This window comes from Oryzias latipes, chromosome 24, assembly GCF_002234675.1.
Source record: "Oryzias latipes chromosome 24, ASM223467v1".
Taxonomy (NCBI): Eukaryota; Metazoa; Chordata; class Actinopteri; order Beloniformes; family Adrianichthyidae; genus Oryzias; species Oryzias latipes.
The window spans coordinates 6,214,964-6,234,095 of record NC_019882.2 but is presented as its reverse complement, the minus strand read 5'-3'; the positions used below and the strand labels follow the sequence as shown (position 1 = coordinate 6,234,095).

The window sequence follows — 19,132 nt, the reverse complement described above, 5'->3', positions numbered from 1 at the left end:
AACCCTCATTATCCTGGAAATGGGGGCAAAGTGACACCCCTCTAATGGGACTCATTATGGGAAGAAGCCACCCCACTGAAGCATGACAGCACAGTCTAGGATAGAGACATGCTCATAGGGATGCTTGGAGAGGGTTGGGGGGGGGGGGGGGGTTGTTTGTGTATGTGGCTTGATGGAGGACTGTTGTTTGGTAGCTGGGTTTAAAGTGGCACAACCGGTCCAGGTCAGGCACAGAAACCCTCTTTTGTGCGTCGGCCAGGCCTCTATTGTTCAACCCCTCATTAGCACCACTTAGTAGAAGCTGTTTTCCAGAAGAGGAGGCTTCTTTCTGCAGCCGCTAAATCACAGCAGAGCCCCCACAAACCAAGTCGACTTTCCCAGCTCAGAGGTTGCTGCAAAAACCAAAGGACAACAAGGGGGTTGCTGGAAGAAAGCAGCATGGAGCCTTTGGATTATGAGACTGCAGCCTTGAGGAGAGGAAGCTATGATGATGCAGCTTCACTGCGTCCTGTGAGTATCGATCTACACACACTGGCAAAGGTGAACAGGTCCTGTTGGAGATGACCACAGAGTGTGACTGTCAAGTCTTCCAAGTTTGTGAATCCGAGATCATTCTTTTGAGCTAATGTGTCTCTGTACATGCAGGATCTGATTGGTGAAGGTTGGTGGTGAAAATAGACTTAAATCTGATTCATCAAAGCTTTTTTGGCCTTTCAGACAAACTGCTGAACTGGGAGTTTTTCAGAAAGCAAAAGTTCACGCTCAGATTTTTCTCATTGTCTATTGAAAGTCTGAACTCCTCCTAAACTGGCTTGTTGTTTTTTTGTATTTTTATATACTTGGTCATGAAGGTTCACAAAGTTGCAATGATATAGAACAGACCAATACAGAAAGGTTTAACAACACAAAAGAAACTCAGTTATAACCCTTGAAGTTAGATTTAAATTAGGATATTTTGCTGCTTTTTTTAAAAAAAAGATTTGAAATGTCAATTTCTGACAGAACAATCCTTATTTATCAGAGATCATTTTACAAGAAAACTCATTTTAACCGCATTTCTGTGTTGCCAACTGCAGAAAAATCTCCCTGTAAGCTAAACTGCCTGAAAACTGTTGTTGTGTTGGCAACAGCAGCAACACTGAAAAGAATCTGTCTCCAGAGAACAGGACAACATTTTGGTCTTCTATACTAAAGAAAACATTTGTCGAATTTGCCTAAAGCTATTAAATATCCTAAAAGATTGGGGTCAACATGTTTATTCTCAGGCTTTACAGAATTTAATCTTCTGCAAGAGTTCAGGAACAGTTTCATCTCTAATTGAGAGTTTCTTTCAATAATGCTGCTTCTACAAAAACAACAAACAAACAAACAAACAAAGCCTTCTCCCCACAAACGCCTCGCTTCACACTTTCTGAATTATGATTGTTGCATCTCTGTTAAGCAATTTTAATACATTGCACCTCCATAAGACATGCAGCACAACAATTACCTGAGACAAAGCAGCCAAAAGTCTAAAAATAAATGAATCAAAGATAAAAAATGGTTTGGTCAAAGTTTTGCCTAAAACCATTTAAAATGTCAATAATCTGAAAGACTGTTATTTCAGCCAAAGATCACGGAGCGTGCATGTATTTTTTTAACACAGTTCTTGGGCCGTTGTGATGTTTACTGAAGGCCACTTTGACCCTGTTAGACCTGGAACAGATTGGCACACGCTTTCTAATACTTTCAGCAGCTTTTTACAGTTCCTTTCCTTGTACATGTACATGTAACAAGTTTATTTCAAATCAAATCAACATTTACCTGGAAAAAGAAAATATAAGTCAAAACATGACTTGGAAAATAAGATTTGAAAGGGGAATGGAAGAAGCGAAAGCTTATATAAATCCAAACCCCCACTCAACAACAATCATAACAACAAAACAATGAAATTAAACATTTGACATAATAACGCTAACATACAAAAAACACCTGATGACGACAGACAGACATGCCCAAAAACTCCGACCAAACACCAAACCCCCTATAAAGGAAATAATAACAGAATAAAACTAAATAAAACAAAACAACCACTTTGATAGTGATCCTTCCAAAGTCCAAGACTACACATACTCATCATTGTTACATTGCATCTTGGTACACATTCATCATATATCTTTTAGACATAACTTTAAAATGAACAAGATTTTTACAAGTTTTCATGTCGTCCGATAAATTGTTCCAGAGTGTGACACCCTTTACTGAGATACACATCGATTTTAATGTTGTCCTTATTTTGGGTTGACAGAATTTGTTGATTCCTCTCAATTTATATTTATTAACAGCATCTCTGTTTTGAAATAAAGATTGAATGTTGGTCGGCAGAGAATTTATTGAAGCTTTATACATGATTTGGGCCTCCTCTCATATATGGCTTAAATAGAAAACCTCCATGTTATTTCGGAGACTTTTTGGTTTCAAATCTTCCCGATCAAAGCATCTAGCTGGACCTAGAATGGTTGACAGAGCTATCAGGCCCCTCTGGAACACATTCCCTGCTTAAGTCCAGGAGGTGGACATTTTTGGGGACTGATCTAAACTTTTCTTTTTGTTAAAGCCTGTAGCCCGGGTGACCCTGCCTTCAGTTCTGTTGCTATAGACCTGGACTACTGGAAGTCATTTTTCAAAAAGCTCTGGTCACTTTTCGCATCCTCCACCCTTCCTCTCTACTTTCCTATCTAAGGAAAAAAATGCCCCATTTTAAAATGAATTGTCTACCTATCTTTTGTCTTATAAAAGATGTTCTTGTGTTTTTGATTGTCTTTCTTTTTGATCCTGTCTAAAGGTCGTGTCACACAGCCTCTATGTACATTTTGCGCATGTTGCACGGATGAACATTGGTCACACGGGAACAGATGTGGAGCGAGTGAAACGGTCATGGAAAGCAACAAATTTGAATCTCGCAGAATCCTACAATTGCGTATAGGATTTATTTTATAATTGTGTAAAAAAACGCATGAACTGCCTCATTCTCAACCAACCAAAATTTTTGAACAGTTCAAAACTGAAATCAAGTAAATCGACGAAGGATGAACGCAAGAAACACTTGTGAATTTCTGTCTTTCATGATACGCAATTCATAGGCTTTAACCATAAGCAGTCATGACAGAATGAAGTCTTTTCTGAAAATTAAACCAAAATCCCTTCACTGTTTATTACTTATGCTTATTTAATCAAAAAAATTATACCTGGATTGATCTGAAACAGATTATTGTAGTACTTTTTGGTTAAACTTTTACATTGAATTATTTGTGTTGTTTAATGAGACAATCCTTATCTAAAATTTGTGTTTTATATTAAATTGCCAGGGTAACGCATGTTACCCACAAGTGGCCGGGATAGGCTCCGGCAGCCCCGTGACCCCGAAAGGGACTAAACGGAATAGAAAATGAATATTAAATTGCATTAAGAAAAACCTGCAGTTCAACATGTCTGTCTTCCTACACAGCATTTCAGACATCTGGCTCAGCGTCGACGCTCCGCTCCATCACTGGTCCTTGGGAAAGCTTTGGGAATGCCATGGTCTCCTATCAGGTGTGCATCTCTGAGTTTGTCAAACTCTCAGATTTACTTTTACCGAAATTGTCCACGTATTTTACACAAGATACCTTCTATCCATCCATTTTCTGAACCTGCTTATATGAGGGTGAAGGTGGGGTACAACAGTTTTTCAGTCACACACTTAAAAAAATCCCAGCTGGAAATTGAACAATTCCTTTATACTTCAACAACTGTTTGTGCTCCCCTTGCTTGCAGAAACAGAATTTTTACACACAGATCTGATCAGAAAACACAAATCACACGTACCAAACAAAAAAAATAATTTCATTTTTAGATTAGTTTAGTTTTTTTTTTAAATGCATTTGCAGATTTGTGAATTCGAGATTGCTTTTTAAATTTCTAAACCAGAAAAACTGTCTGCACTGTATTAGTTGCCATCTCCTATTTGGAGAAAAAGAAAAACTATTCAGGCTTTTGCAGAATAATTTAAGCATCCATGCGTACAGTTTTCTATCCATCCTGAAAGGCTTGTGTTCATTTTGGCTAAACAACAAATCCACAGGTAAACATTTTTTCCTTCTTTTTTTCAAGTTTCATTTAGTCTCTGCAGCCTCCAGCCTGCAGATGTCAACACAGAGGAGTTCATTGTGAAGAAAAAGCGTCTAACTTCCGCTCACGGATGTTTCCACGTGTAGAAACTCAGTCGACCAATAGCATGGTGTCACCATGTCACCCCATCTGCTCACCAAACTCAAGGGGGGATTTACACAGTGGGCTTCAAGAGCCAAGCAGCTGGGACTGTTTTTTATTACAATGTTAAAGTAGTTAAAGTTTATTTTCTTAGGTGTACTTAAGGATGACTTTAGCAAGAATACTATGTGTAGTGTACTAACTGAATATTTCTTCTGACTAAATTGAAACATTTTACGTTTACAATATCTAAATAGTTTATAAAAGTAAAGTACAAGTATACTGCCTCACTTTTAGTCTACTTGTAGTACACTTAAATACTTTGTGCTAAGGGCCAGCTCAGTAAATTATACATTTTTCCAACTTTAAGACAAAAACAAGTTTGTAAAGGATCCATGTTTTTGGATAATCCCGAAAATTTTCAAGTTAAAATTTCTTATTTAAAGCTAAAAAGCCTTTAATTAAGATTGTACCAACTTTATTAACGCCTTCAGACTGGACTTTTGTCATGTCACACATGTGGGCCCCGCATCGCCCCTATATGTCTGACGTTTGAGAAACCCCTACGTTTAGACCACCAGAGCAGTGGGCGACAGCCTAGACAAATGTCAGACACGTCCCACTTTCACACATCCACCCAGTCAGGGGACGTGGGGGGGACTTTGTGACTCTCACTGTAATGGGAAACCCACTCGCGTACACAGAGGAAATCACAATAAAAGGCACATGCTCTTAGAAGGAAGTCTGTGACATTTGCTGAGCAGAAATTGATTTTAATAAACTTGATTGTTTGTGACAAAACACATATGTGACATTTCACTCATCACAACCCTTCATACTAGAGTTCCTGAAATAACAAATTAGCTGTTTATGTGTCAGCGTAAGTGAGAATGCACCAACTTCTCCCACTTTGTTTTTCACATTCTTCTGGCAGGGAAAGTACCTCGAATGCACATTTACATCTCTGCCCCACAGCAGGTGCAGTGAGGGGAGCACCCACAAACACTGCTGTCACTGTCGCGTGTCCATCTGCACTTTAGATTCCCAACACATTCTGTCAGCTTTTAATATAGCTTTTAATGTAAAAAGATTACAAAAGTCCAGTTTCTGATAACAGGGGATGAAGAACATCAATAATGTGTCTTGACCTAACAGAAATTGTTTATATTTTACATTATTTTATTTTCATACTTCACTGAAAAACACACCCAAAAAAAAAATATATAAAGTTTTCTCAAAAATATTAATATTTATTCAAAAAAGCTGAACAGCAAATGCCCTCATGAGTGTGTAGCTCAATACTTTTTTAAAATTAAAATACTTTTTATCTCTATTAAACACTGGGTCTAACAGGTGCTCTTTACTTTAAATGCCAGTCTCTGCCAGATTTTTGGAAAAACGCAGCAGCGTTTATCAAGTTAGTAGATCTCTGAACAGACTTTGCCATCTGTTTTTATTTGAACCTCTTGGCAATTAGCTCAAAAAAAAAAACTTGCATTGCATTTAACATTTTGGGGAGATTTCAGTCTAAGAAAATGATAAATATTCATTTATTATTAGAATAACTGATTTGGTTAATTATTTAATCCCATATGTCTGTGATAAGTTTAACACATTTTAATTAAATTCTCATTCACTGATAATAATGGTTTGTGTCTAATATGAATGCTTAAAGTTGATCTGGTTTAAAAGCACAAGTTTTGGCGTAAGATACATCTGTGTCAACATAAAATCATTTTTGCACAAAATCAATCATTTTTAAAATGGTATTAAATCTTTTGTAATGTTTTCTTTTTAAGTTAAAAGGTGAATTATAAAAGAATAAAGCTTTTCTTATGGATCAGATTAGTTTCACTTTTTGAAGTTAATGTGTCTTTTGTAGTAGGTTTAGGGGATGTCATCTGGACTAGGTTTTAAAGTTAGAAGACGTTTCACCTCTCATCCACCTCTTTGTCAATTCTGAATTAGCTGGTCGAAGAGCTGGTATATATGCGCTCATGGGGGAGGAGTCAGACCAGAAACTGGATGGTATTGTCAACTTAGCCTACATCAAGAAGGATAAACCTTCTCTTAATAAGAATGGTGGTCTCAGGTTTATTCTTCCATCCATCTACGGCAGTGTTTTGAAACCAAAACAAACCAAACCAGTTCCACCTGGGTCATTATTAGCTGAAAGAGATGACCAGTTTGGGGAGGGGGTCACTAGCTCCCCAACCCCCAGCTGAGGACAAAGGACTCCTAACGACCCAAAACCATGTAGGCTAAGTTGACAATACCATCCAGTTTCAGGTCTGACTCCTCCCCCATGAGCGCATATATACCAGCTCTTCGACCAGCTAATTCAGAATTGACAAAGCCTCTTGGATAAGAGGTGAAACGTCTTCTAACTTTAAAACCAAGTCCAGATGACATTCCCTAAACCTACTACAATGGAACCAACCTAGATGAATGAGAGTCTTCATAGACAAGTTAATGTGTCGTTTTTTTGCCACCACGCATGGATCAAATATGCAATTAAGCATCAAGTGAACCAGATGGTTTTCTGTGCAGACAGATTCACTATCTTTTTTTCCAGATCACTTAAGGAAAAGCCAAAATAAAGGAAGCAGGCAGCTGCCGAGATGAAATGTTCTGTCTCCACTGTTCTTGTCCATTATTTCATGGATATTGAACATTTTTTTGGGAGGAATTTTGATCCATTCACTGTACAAAAATAACTTTTTTTTTTACCTCTTAAACCATTTCAGTGTTGGATTTTTATAGATTCAACCACAGACTTGGGACCAGTTGGAATCGAGCTGCTGAAAGCAAAGCGTCTGAAAATGATATTTCAAGTGGATTCTTTTTAAACTTGTTCTGAGATACAGCAGCGATTGATCATGGAGATGCAGTTTAGTATTGTTTTTTGTTTGATGGGTTGATATGTCAAGGCAAAGAAGCTATAAAACAATTTACAAAAACACAAAAGTGGAAACACATTCCTGTGAAAATAACCAACATAAAGAAATAAATGTATATAAGTGAGCTTTTAAAAGTGTGTGGAGAATGCAGTTCTTGTGATGCAAGACTGCAAGGACACAAAGCTGACATTTTTATATAGAAGAACTTTTTAAGGGAATAAAAAAAGGCATTTGATTGAAACCTTCAAGTTTCTGGTTTGCAACTGATCTTTTTAAAAATCTGCTATTGTCGCTGATTACAAAGAAGTGCTCATATTTAGCACATTCTTTTTCTCTTTCCCTTTTTGTCTCCTTTGGTTCAGGGAGGAGGCTCCCTGCTGGGTGTCTGTGGAGCAGAGCCCATTTGTCCTGGGATTGACCAGCGAAAACGGAGAATTGCTGCTGGATGAATGCGTCCAGGTTTCAGAGGGCCACAAGACCAGAGAGAGACACTTGTTCCTCTTCCGAGACGTCATCGTCTTTGCTAAGCTCAAGTAAGGAAACGGGAGGTTAGACTCTTTAGGAATATTTGAAGCTTTTGTAAGACAGATGCAAGCAGGACGTGTGGTTGTAATGCGGCTCTCACATTTAAAAAAGTTGTGGAAAATCTCACACTATCAAATTGGCCAAGTAAACTGCAAAGCGAAAGAGGAAGTTCAAACAAACCGTGTTTTTTTAGACTTCTACTTTGGACTGTTAGGGAATCTCCTTGACAGCTCGCTTGTTTTTGTCATTTAGTCTGGTCAAGATAGAAAATGTAGGTGCTTCCCTTTAAAAGAAGTCATGTGAGGGGAAAATTGTCGGTGTTTATAAACGGTTTTCATTTTAAGACCCAAATCTGCTCTTTTGAAAGTCCTAATAATGTGGATTTGAATGTTTAGCAGTTTTTTATGGGAAAAATGTTCTAAAACATCACAGTATGACCCTTTCAAACTGCAAAAAGAGGTATTCTAAAAGTAGGAAAAGAATAATAATCTTTAGAAAAAAAACTACAATTATCTGTAATTACTAACAAGAAATTTTATGAGACATCAAAAGTCCACACAAACATTTTAAAAGAGAAAGATGAGCTTAAAAAGCTAAATCTTTGATAACATTACCTCAAATTGAAATCTTATAAAGCCTGATAAGTCTTTTTTGTTTAGTTCTAAGCAAATGGTTTGTGTTTTTTTAGTTTTTATGCATCTAATTCTGGTTCATTGTAATTACAGTGATATTGAACTAGTGTAGTAATAAGTGGAAGTGACGCATTTTGGAACAAAATGAGAAGAAAATTTGAATACAAGGCCCATCATAATCAACTGTTAGTAAAATCTAAACTTAGCACTTACATTCAAATATCTTGAATGTTAAGGTTTTTATCTTTCCATGTATCAAGTTAGTTTGCAAAAATATCCAAACTTCACTTTTCCAAAGTTTTTTTCAGCACAATAGGTTAAAGTTTTAAAAATTGCTGCCTCCTAAACTTTTTTCACCTTTCACACTTGATCTGTTTATCAAAGCCAATGGAAGCTTGTTTGAGTGGGAGTGTCGTCAGAGTCATCTCTGTACCACAAGCTGCCCACTTTTCCTGTGTAGTGTGCTAGATGCACAGCTGGGACTACACAGCGGTACAGTAAACACATTTTTGAGGCTTGTCGTCTCAAATATGGACAATCATTACTCATCTGCATAGCTTTGTTCCTTCAGGGGTGTTTTTCAGATTTTTGTCGAGAATGGAACACAAAACAATCACGTGAAGAAAGTTCCAAACTGCACGTTTCATGTTTTTTTTTTTTAAATCCCTAAACTGTTGAAAAGAAAAGGTTTAAAAATGGCACAAAAAAAAACACAAACCCAGTTTTATGTTATTTATGTTTTTAGCAAAATGTGTAACTTTTTGCGAAAAAAAATTAGACAAGCTGTTTATATTTAAAGGTGTATCACAATTTTTTAACACCTCCCAAATCCTAAATATTGGTATCTTCATCCTTAAAGATCTGCTTCCATTGTTTGGTGCTCAGCATGATGCTGCTGCTCCAGACACACAGAGGTCAGCAGGGTCGTGCTTGACTGCTTTTTTCTTACTTGTGTGGCTTTATGAAGGTGTTTTAAACAAAAAAAACACAGATTTCTCGCTCTGATAATTCATTACTCACCTTTGCTAAAGAAGCAGATGAATCATTCCTGCTCTGAAACATCTCCTACATGTAAATATGCTCAAGAACAAAAACAAGCTTCTTTACAGAAAAGAAAATGGGAAATTTGGAGAGCTTAATATTTGATGATGACATGGCAAAACTAATTACCGAGATAGAAATTTGAGGAAGTGAAGTTTGTAGTAAAAAAAAAGACACTTATAAACCAAAACTTTGATGACTACTTGTTGTTTTCACTTCTCTTCTATCAGATCCACGGCCACCTACCGCCTGAAGCACAGAGTCAACCTGGAGGACGTCTGGCTTTACGGCTTCGAGGATGAGCTGGAGAACGAAGAGGACGCAATGATCGCAGAGTTCGACCTCAGACTGACTATCGTCCTGGCCTGGGAACTCAGCTTCTGTCTTGTGTGTTTTCGGTGAGAGGATAGCTCATCCTCTGTCCTTTCTCACAGACAGTCTTAAGCTGAGGATCTGCACATTATCATAAAATAATCATAAAACCTGTTTTTAGTCTGCAAACTCAGACTTAACCCCTTTAATGTCATTTAGGCCCAGACTGGAAGAGTAGATCCTTGTCGCACCTGCAAAGATTTTCAAGATTTATCCTTTGATTTTTCTGATAACCTGTTTGTCATTTTGCCTTCATTAGGAATCTTGGAATCCAACAAATATTTATGCAGTCCTCAACTTTCTGTGTCTTTTTCACTTTTTTGCAAGTCATTGGTTAACAAGAATTTATGGCTTTCCAATGAATGCAAACACGGATAGTAAAGTGTCATATGATCGCAGAAAATTTAGGAAGTGGCAAAGAGAAAGTCTTCCCCCGCAGCATCACAAGACAAAATGTCAAAAACTGGGAAGTGTCAGGCTGACCGCTAAACCTGTCTGCAGGACGGGGCATCAAAAGCAGCCGCCTGTGGCAAGTAATGCCAGCATTTACTGTAAGGCAGAAAAATGCCTTGCTTACTCAAGTGAATAAAAGAATAGGAGTAAATAATTTCTGATCAGACTGGTAACAGTCGACAGACAGCTCATTTAAACTCCCACGTTTCTCGCAAAAATCATTGCAACTGAACTCTAAAGTTGCTTTTCACTCATTCTCTTCCAAGAAGATGAGGAATTCCAGATCTGAGTTGTTTTTGTTTGATTTTGCTTCGGACTCTGGCAATGATTCAACGCGTGAAAGTTTCTCTGCTGCCCTCCCACACTCAGATGCCTCATGGATCCTTCAGTCAACCCTGACAGATTGTCATTATGTCGGCTGATGAAGTGCAGCTCGGCTGGCATTAAAGCAGGTCACTGAAGGTGAAGCCATGCAGGTGTAAGGTACGCCTTTCTGTGTCATCGTCCTGTTTCCACTGATGGATATGAAGCCACAGCAAAGCAGCAGTCTATAGGAGGAAGTGGAAGATGTCTGGTGGGGGCACGCCGTGACGTTGTTTCCTGTTCCAATGACACTGCAGCACACTCCCCCAGAGTTGCTAAAAGAATCAGTGGGCGCGCACGCTGCCTCAGTCCGTCCTAACGCTCTGTGACAGCTCACTGGAATCTCTCTGTGGATTAGTAACTCCTAGCATGCTGTTGTTTTGTCTGCAGCTCGCCTGAGGTGAAAGGACACTGGTGCGATACTCTCCGCAGGTAACTTTTGATGTGTTTACATCATCAAAATGTCTAATTTCAGTTATTTGGACAAAGCTGTAGATGCTTTCTGATCACCGCTAACTAAACATTCTCTCACTATAAATTAATTTAGACACATTTAGGAACATGTTTTAAAATAAAGTAAGATAGGAAAAAAGCAAGACATCCCTAAACATATACACTTTGTTCACGTTGGCTCTGTTATCCTTCAAAATGGGATATTTAGTACTAAAATGTTTAAAAATGAGTAGTTATAGAACTTGTAAAGGAAACAAAACAAGTTAAAGTGTGCTAAATTGAATATTTCTTTCTGTCACAGGAACATTTTGGATGCAAGAGTGAGAACGGGTTTTGCTTCTTCACCGCCAGACGTCCTCATGAAGGTGTTGAGTGGCAGCATCGCGGTAAGTCTCCGACTGTCCTCCCCAACTCCTGAAAACTAAAAAAAAAAGAAAAGCCATAAAGGATTCTTACAATCTCTCATTTTTTTTCTTGCAGACTAAAACTCTTACAGGAGGTGGCATGGAGCAGATGATTGATCTTCCCATCGAGGTAATTAAAACCCCTGTTTGCAAAAGTTAAAACATTGTGTTAGTGGTAATTAATGTGCATGAAGAACAAATGAATGACTGAAAGTGTGTGTAGATTGAATCATGTGTCACATTGAGGAGTGCGATGTGGCCCGTTAGGTTAAAAAAAACACACCCTTCCTCTTCTGTATGTCTTCCTCTTGCATGATCTTCAAATCTTTTTTTCTTTTTGTTTTGTTGCCAGGGAGATGCAAAGAACTTTGTTCTGTCAAAGCAGCTGAACAGCCAAGACGAGAGGTCGACACAGCTCATAGGTGAGAGAATAACCACAGAGATGAAGAAAAGAAACTTTTGTATTTTGATCAAGTGCAGATAACATTTTCGTTCATCTGGTTTTGACTTCTGCACATCTGGTTGCATAGGCGAGCAGCATTCATTTAGAATCCATGCTGATGGAACTGTTGTTTCTTTTCCAATCAGAGACCAAGTGGAGCTTAGTGAGGAACAAGATGAAGCTTAAGAAAGGCTCCTCCAACAAAGCATGCCGGGCAGAATCAGACTCCAAAGCACAGCTGTTCGGGCAGCAGCTCAGCAAGATCTGCCCCGATGAGTACTCGCTCCCCAAACCAGTCATGGTAAGCAGTTTGTGGATCTTTTTTAAAATTTACCAGCATTTTTACAACAGTTTTGGCAAGTTTAGGTAACTTTATGAGACAAATAATTTTTAAGAAATTGCATAGAGGTGCAGGAGTTCATAATGGGGAAAAAAAGGAGGAGCTCCCACAGACCCATATGTTCAGTTTAGTGGAGGTCTGCATAGACCACAGTTGTGATCATTGGTTGATTTTATTCAGCTTTCAGGACTAATGCACAGCAGCTTAGTTACTATTGCCCTCTCTTGTTTGTTAATGAGAAAAGGAAGCCATTTAATTACTGAGGCTGTCTTCTATTAAACGTCACCTCACCTCATCTTTGCCTCCCAGGACCTGCTGGTGCTGCTGAGGAAGAAAGGCCCGTCCACAGAGGGCGTGTTTCGGAAACCCTGCAACAACAAGAACATGAAGGACATCAGAGAGCGGCTCAACTGCAGCATGGAGGTCGACTACAAGGACCTGCCGGTGGTCCTGATAGTTGGACTGCTCAAAGTAAGGATCTAGAACTGTTTGATTATCCCCTCAGCAAAGCCAACCTGCTGACTTTTCAAGTCCTGAGACTCATCGCTGTTTTGCTTCTGTGTTTAGAGCTTCCTGAAGGAGCTTCCTGGGAGCCTGTTGAGGTCTGAACTTTACGACAAATGGATAGCGGCGCTCGACATTGAAGACGCCCAGCAGAGAACTCAAGAAATCACAAAGTAAGTGCAATTATAATTATAATTAAGATAGAATTACAATAATATGTGGGGTAGAAACCAGGTTTACACGTTTCTTTTTAAGTTGAATGTCTTGCGTTTGAAAAGGGAAGAAGCTTTGAACTAGAAAAAGAGCGCCAAGCTAATCCTTCCTTCCTCTTTTTTTTGTTCTAACCAGGGTGGTAGATGATCTCCCAGTGGCCAACAAACTCCTCCTGCAGTACCTGATCTGCGTCCTCCACCACATCCTGAAGAACGCAGACATCAACAAGATGGATGCCCACAACCTGGCGGTATGCATTGGGCCCACGCTGCTGCAGCTGGATGACACCCCGCTGGATGGGCAGAGGGAAAAGATGCAAAAGGTAACGAGTCTCGATATGAATGCGCTTTCTCACCTATGGTTCTTTGAAGCTTTGCGGTTCACTGAGTGCAAAATTTCAGAAGGTTTGAAATGTCAGATTTGACTGGCACATACTGAAAAAAATGGTTTCAGTTTGAAGTCGAGCCTTGTTTTTTCTTCTCTGTTACTTAATGAGACTTTTTTTAATGGTTATTTGCAGGTCACAGAGCTCACTCAGTTCTTGATTGAGAACTGTGAGATTCTTGGAGAAAATATCCCCAGTTTGCTGGATACTGATGAAGGTAAATAATCATTTGTGAGTCCTTCAGGAACTGCAAATAGCCATAATTTTCCTTCAAAAAGTAAACTTTAAGAATTTGAAATGACTGATGTGTTTGTTTTTCCTCCTGACAGACTCTGTGTACTCTTTGCATCACGACTCTGCTTACGACAGCACGGACCCAGATGGAGATGGAGAAGCGGGAGAAAAAAGGAGTTCCACAGATACGGAGCGTGGCTCTTCATCCTCATATTCCTCACTCAGCCCTTACATGACCACCTCCACGTGGCAGTCTGATGTCACCCTGAACGCAAAGACGACCATCAACCGCCGCTGCTCTGAGCCCATCATATTCCTCTCAGCTGAGCTTGCGAGTTTATGCAGCCATGCCAGGAGTCATGACGACTGCTCGGTGCAGAGGAGCACCTTTGATGAGCAGCCCCTGAAAAAACAAATCTCTGACGACTCTTTCTTAATGAAAAGAAACGATACCAGCCCTGCTCTGTCTTTTCCCAAGCTGAGCAGCAGCCCCAACGTGGATCTGATGCCTTACATGGGCAAGGACTGTTCGTGCTCTTCCCTGGAGAGCACAGCTTCCAATCAGTCAGAGGGTTCGGTGTTTGCCAGCTCTCCAAAAGGGTCCCCTGGATACACTAGAAGAATAAATGTCACCAACCAGCCTTTAGTGGCAACAAATACTAAGCAGGAGATTCCCAGACCAATTACAGATGAGAAGAAGCGGTCTCAGTCCATGAGAGTGACCTCCAAAGTCCTCATGAGGACCAGGAGCTTGGGAGCGTTCAGCAGGAGCAGCTACAAAAAAGACTCTCAAAAAGAGAACTCCTTCCCCTGTGAGACGCTGCCAGAGGACTCGCAAAGTGAAGCAGATCCGTCAGCCGAGAGTCCGCGCAAACCGCGGCCTCAGTCCGCCATCGAAGTGTTCAAGCACGTGGACAGCAAGCTGCCCAGCCAGCCTCCATCCTACGAGCAGGCCATGCAGAATCTGGGCTTCCCTCCACAGTACAGATCAATGACTGTCCAAGACGCCCAAAAGCTGGAGAGGAGGTCCCGACCTTCTTCTGTAAACTATGACTTTTCAACCACGGAGCACGTCTACAACCAGGACTGCTTTGCTCAAACGGCTCAGGAATGCGTCCTGGAGCGACGGCAGGCTTTCCGTCCGAGAGCCATGTCGGAGACTGTATCAATGGGCCACCATGAGGTGGCGTCCCGGAGGTGCAGCCAGCCTGTTTTTGAGGAATTTTCTTATGCTAAGGAGTCTTATGTTTAACTTCTATCAGTTTTCCAGAAAAAAAAAATCTAAAAGACAGTTTTTTATCGGCAGAGAAACTGCACCATGTGGTGTCTGAAGGTGCAGCTAAAGCATTTGGAGCAATCCATCAAGACTTGGGGTCCTTCAGGGCCTTCAGTAATGGATTTCCAATGAATCACACACTTCACTACCTTTTGGTGCTTGGTTTCCTTTAGCAGAATCCTCACCCTTCTCTGTAGATGTGAGCAGCCCGGTACATGTGTGTATTCTAACATTGGTTATTTCAGTCATGTGCTATCTGTGTGGTGGCACATTCTTAGTAGTGCTATTAAAAGTACAAATGCATGTAATATACTAAGATAGATATTTAGTCTATCACAAAGAAGCTATGAACACATGTTTCACTGTGGATAAAATATGCTATTTGAGGTTTCGTTGCCTTAGTGATGTGTAAAGCACTTTTTTCCCTTTTTTTGTGGCTTTTTTGAAGACGCACTTCCTTTCTGCATGGTCTTTTTCTTCAACTACACTAAAGCACTTTTTAGAAAGTAACTATGCTTTGTACATTTGTTTGATGGAATTGTAAATAAAAGATTCAACAGCTGTAACTATATGTGTAATGTTTTTTTCTTTTGATTTCCTTTTTTTCTCATTGAGAATATAAAAATACAATAAGAAGTAAAATAAAATGCATTTTAGCTTTTTACCCTGTAGTATTTAAGGAGAAAGTTAAGTGTTTTTCTTTTTCTTTTTTTTTTGTGTGTGTGCGAGATGTGTTGCATAACAGAGACTAGCATGGGGAGAACAGTGTGTTCTTAACAAACTGCACGCTGAAGCAGAGGAAAACCAGACAGGGTCACATGGACGGAAATGGTTTTTCTCTGTACTGCTGTTCCGCTCGTCGGCAAGATAAGACGATGCCACTTCTTCTTCTTCCTTCCCCTCCATCAAAGATTTGCAGACAATATTCCGTCCACAGCAATTCAATATTTAACCTATTGCAGTCATAAAAGCGTGCATGATGCAAATAAATCCAAAGCGAAGATGAACAGATCAAAACTTGACATTGCAGGGTGATCTAACACCTTGCTGGCATTGTGTCAAAATAAGATTTTGAATAGGAAGTACCTTGAAGCCTGACCTCACATTTTTTGCAAAAAAAAAAATCGCACTTTTTTCAAAATGGCATTTAACTGGAACATCCAAGCTCACACTTTTGAAAGTAGCAGGAAATGCTACAAAAAAAAACAGCTATATATACAAGAGGTCTTATCTGTTGCCCTTTCAGTTTTTCTTCTCAATGTGAGTTTTTATGTTTAGCATTATCTTTATTTTTCAGTGAATTGAAAGCCTAAAAGCCATATTTGTTCTACAAAGACTGATGATAAATAAGCATGAACATAATCAGAGACGATACAACGAAGATGCACATTTTCCATGCTGAACTGAGCCTGGTAGCACTGCAAAAAAAACTGTGTGCCCACTGACCTATTTTGACTTTGCATTCGGTGCCCCTTGACTTTTCTCACAAGTTTCATATGTGCTCAGCGGGGAAAGTGATAAAAGAGCCAGCAGATCTCTCATTTAAATCTTTGTTTATCATCCCTGTTTGCATAGGATGTACAGGAGCAGTTTTCAGGAATGGAAAGAACATTAGCTGAAAAAGGAAAGAAGGTGTTCTGAACATGTCAAACTGGTGTGGGACCCAAAATGCAGGAGACAAAACCCATGGAGACACAAAACTGAGAACAGATGACCTCACAACCTGTAAAGCAGACACTGATGAGGACAATGTACAGAAATGAAAACAGCTGTGGATGATGAACATGAGACTGAAATGACTGACAGGGGACAAGTCAAAACATGACCAAAAAAGATTGTGTTATGTGACCATTTTTTTTGTCTTTTCAGTTTTTTAATTCCAGCTCCAGGTTTCCCAGCCTGCCCCAGAAGCACCTGATTGAGGAGAGTTTAAAAGGCCCCTTTTGGCTCCTCCCTTACCCCTTCTCCCATGGCTGGCAGACACACTAGCAGGATGACTCATGCTTGTCACAGCAGCCTTTTTCCCCTCCCCAGATATTTGTTGTTAGTGTTTCCATATTAGTGGGAATAAACCTGGTTGTTTTTGTACCGTAAGCCCTTGGTTGTGTCTTTTATGTTGCACACACTGAGCCTGGATGTAACAATTGTCAAAAAACGAAACTAAACTGCACTTACCCCACAAACAATAGCTTTCTAGCCTCAGAAGTATTTGCAGTGCAAATGTTGTGGAGATGCAGGTAGTTAATAGTAACACTTGATTTTAGTAATCGGAAACATTGCAAAAATGTGTCGTTTAAATTTATGAATAAGAAGTAAATAAGAATATTTTTTTCTCCAAATCAACCTCGTGGGTTCTGCAGAGATCAACATGAAGGAAGGTGCTGCATCTTCCTCTCAGAATTGACTGAACCCGTGATGCTGTGGGGACAACGCTGCACTCCATGACCACTCCATGCTGCTTACGCAATACTACGACTGTCACTAATGAGTGGAGGCAAGCACAATGGTAAGCCAAGCTCTTAATGCTTTTAATGGTTTGTAATGATTTCTAACAAGTGGAGCACAAAAACGTACACAGAAGAGTGAAAACTCCAGCTGACGGCGACACAAAACCTCCTTGTTTCGATGGGTGTTCATTGTTCAGCCATCAAAAACCATGGAGAAAAGGATGGAGCTCCATGCTTGGTCTATATTTAGCTGATGGTGGCTTGAATACGTGCATTATTTCAGATAGTGTTAGATAATAGATGTTTTTATTATGTCTGAATCATGAGGATTCCCTTTTGTGCAAAGAAAAACAAAAAAAGAGGTTTGCTTGATCATTTTATCTTGGCTTCTTCCCATCTTTGACCCGGTGAAAGTTGAGCACCTCCTGAACAGGAAAAAAAAACCAAGAATCTATAGTTTGTGTCGTAGGTTTTCGTAGAAAAACCATCAACTTATCACCTTTTTACCTGCAGCACAGCTCAGCACGGGTTCCGCTGTCCCCTTTTTGTGCAGCAGAGCTTGGTCTCTGTGGTTTGGCATCATGCTCAGCCGGGTTTCTGACTTTTACTCAGCACATCAGGCTAGCCACATCTGGGCTAAGAGCAAAACAAACCTGTTTTTTCAGAGTGCAGTATAGCTAAGAAAGAAAAAAAAAGCTGAAAAAAAACAACAAACCACGAAGCGTCACAACAAACCAATGACGCAATCTGTGAGATAATGTTTAGCAGGATTAGGACATTTTGACCTTTATGTTTACACTGTAGTTAGTGTACAGAACTGCAGTGGTGTTGGATCTTTTGTCAGATAATTTAAGATGGTATTTGTGTTTAAGCTTTACCTGAAAATGTCTTACCACTGTGGAGTTTGATTCAAGGTTCTTTTATTTTGGTAAATGTTTTGGATGTTTTTCTTCTTTTAAAAACACTTTTTTTAACTTTAAAGTTATTTTTTGAAGTCCTTAGACAAAAGTGAATGGGATGGAATCAGTAGGAGCAGCAGCGCCTCCAAGCTGCAGGTGAACACCTGTGAATTTTTACACTGTTAATGGACTTTTTTGATAATATGTCACCCCTGCGATGACCGCACCTTTGCCCAACAGCGGCTGGGATAGGCTCCAGCCACCCATTGACTGAAACGGACTGGACATTGTTCAAAACATAACATGTTTAAAACATGAAAACAATTTTCATTTGTGTTGGTAAAACTGGAGACTTAGACACCAAACAATTTAAACTACAAACATAGAATTATTTATATGTGTAAAATGTTGACTAAGGTACAGAAATAAATCATTTAAACACTTTTCCCATTTATGGAACTGAGTGTGGTTCCTGCAGCATCCCTCTCTGCATAATTGTTTTTGTAAGTCCTTCCTTAAAGGCTGCATTATGATGTTTTTCACCAATGCCACATTTTAATAAAATATTTCACTTCTTCAGAGTTTTTTTTTTTAGTTTTCAGATGTCTTTAAAAATTCATAAAAATCTTCTTCACATGTGAAAAAGATTGTTGGTATTCTTCTGTTAGTAAAAGAAAAACCCACTATAGCTGTTACATAACATCAAACTGAACAAAGTAATAGATACTATTCAAAATCAACAAGGGAAAATCAAAATTTGAATTCATGTTATTCTTGCATTACAGACTACTGACAAAAAGACTTGTCTTTGCTAAAAGTTCAAACAGTTTTCTGTTTTTTTTCTGTTTCATTCTGCATTTATAGATTTACACATATACACTTTTTTATGTTACGTAAGCTACATCTGGTTTCATAGTAACCTTGAAGTCAGCACAGCAATAAAAACACACAAAAAGGATCAAGGATGTTGTGCAAACTGCTCCAACCAAGGGCATCTCATTGTGGGTTCCCATTCACCT

At 39.4% G+C, this 19,132-nt stretch overlaps 1 protein-coding gene across 1 annotated transcript; it reads left to right on the top strand.

The window, feature by feature from the left end:
* Window positions 1-291: 291 nt before the first annotated feature.
* On the top strand, window positions 292-15,333 carry LOC101155816 (T-cell activation Rho GTPase-activating protein). The gene is made up of 14 exons (XM_004083561.4): window positions 292-510; window positions 3,488-3,573; window positions 7,493-7,663; window positions 9,559-9,726; window positions 10,907-10,948; window positions 11,271-11,355; window positions 11,450-11,503; window positions 11,726-11,795; window positions 11,962-12,116; window positions 12,465-12,626; window positions 12,723-12,832; window positions 13,008-13,194; window positions 13,393-13,474; window positions 13,587-15,333. Exons 1-14 carry the CDS (start codon window positions 439-441, stop codon window positions 14,741-14,743), a joined length of 2,601 nt encoding a protein of 866 aa, XP_004083609.2. The 5' UTR covers window positions 292-438; the 3' UTR covers window positions 14,744-15,333.
* The last annotated feature ends 3,799 nt before the right edge of the window (window positions 15,334-19,132 follow it).

What these genes read in the sequence shown, in the direction of transcription:
- LOC101155816 (XM_004083561.4), top strand. Translation starts at nt 439, where the DNA reads ATGGAGCCTTTGGATTATGAGACTGCAGCCTTGAGGAGAGGAAGCTAT. An exon ending in ATGCCATGGTCTCCTATCAG is followed by an intron (nt 3,574 to 7,492) that starts GTGTGCATCTCT and finishes CCTTTGGTTCAG; the next exon opens with GGAGGAGGCTCCCTGCTGGG. An exon ending in AGAGGGAAAAGATGCAAAAG is followed by an intron (nt 13,195 to 13,392) that starts GTAACGAGTCTC and finishes GGTTATTTGCAG; the next exon opens with GTCACAGAGCTCACTCAGTT.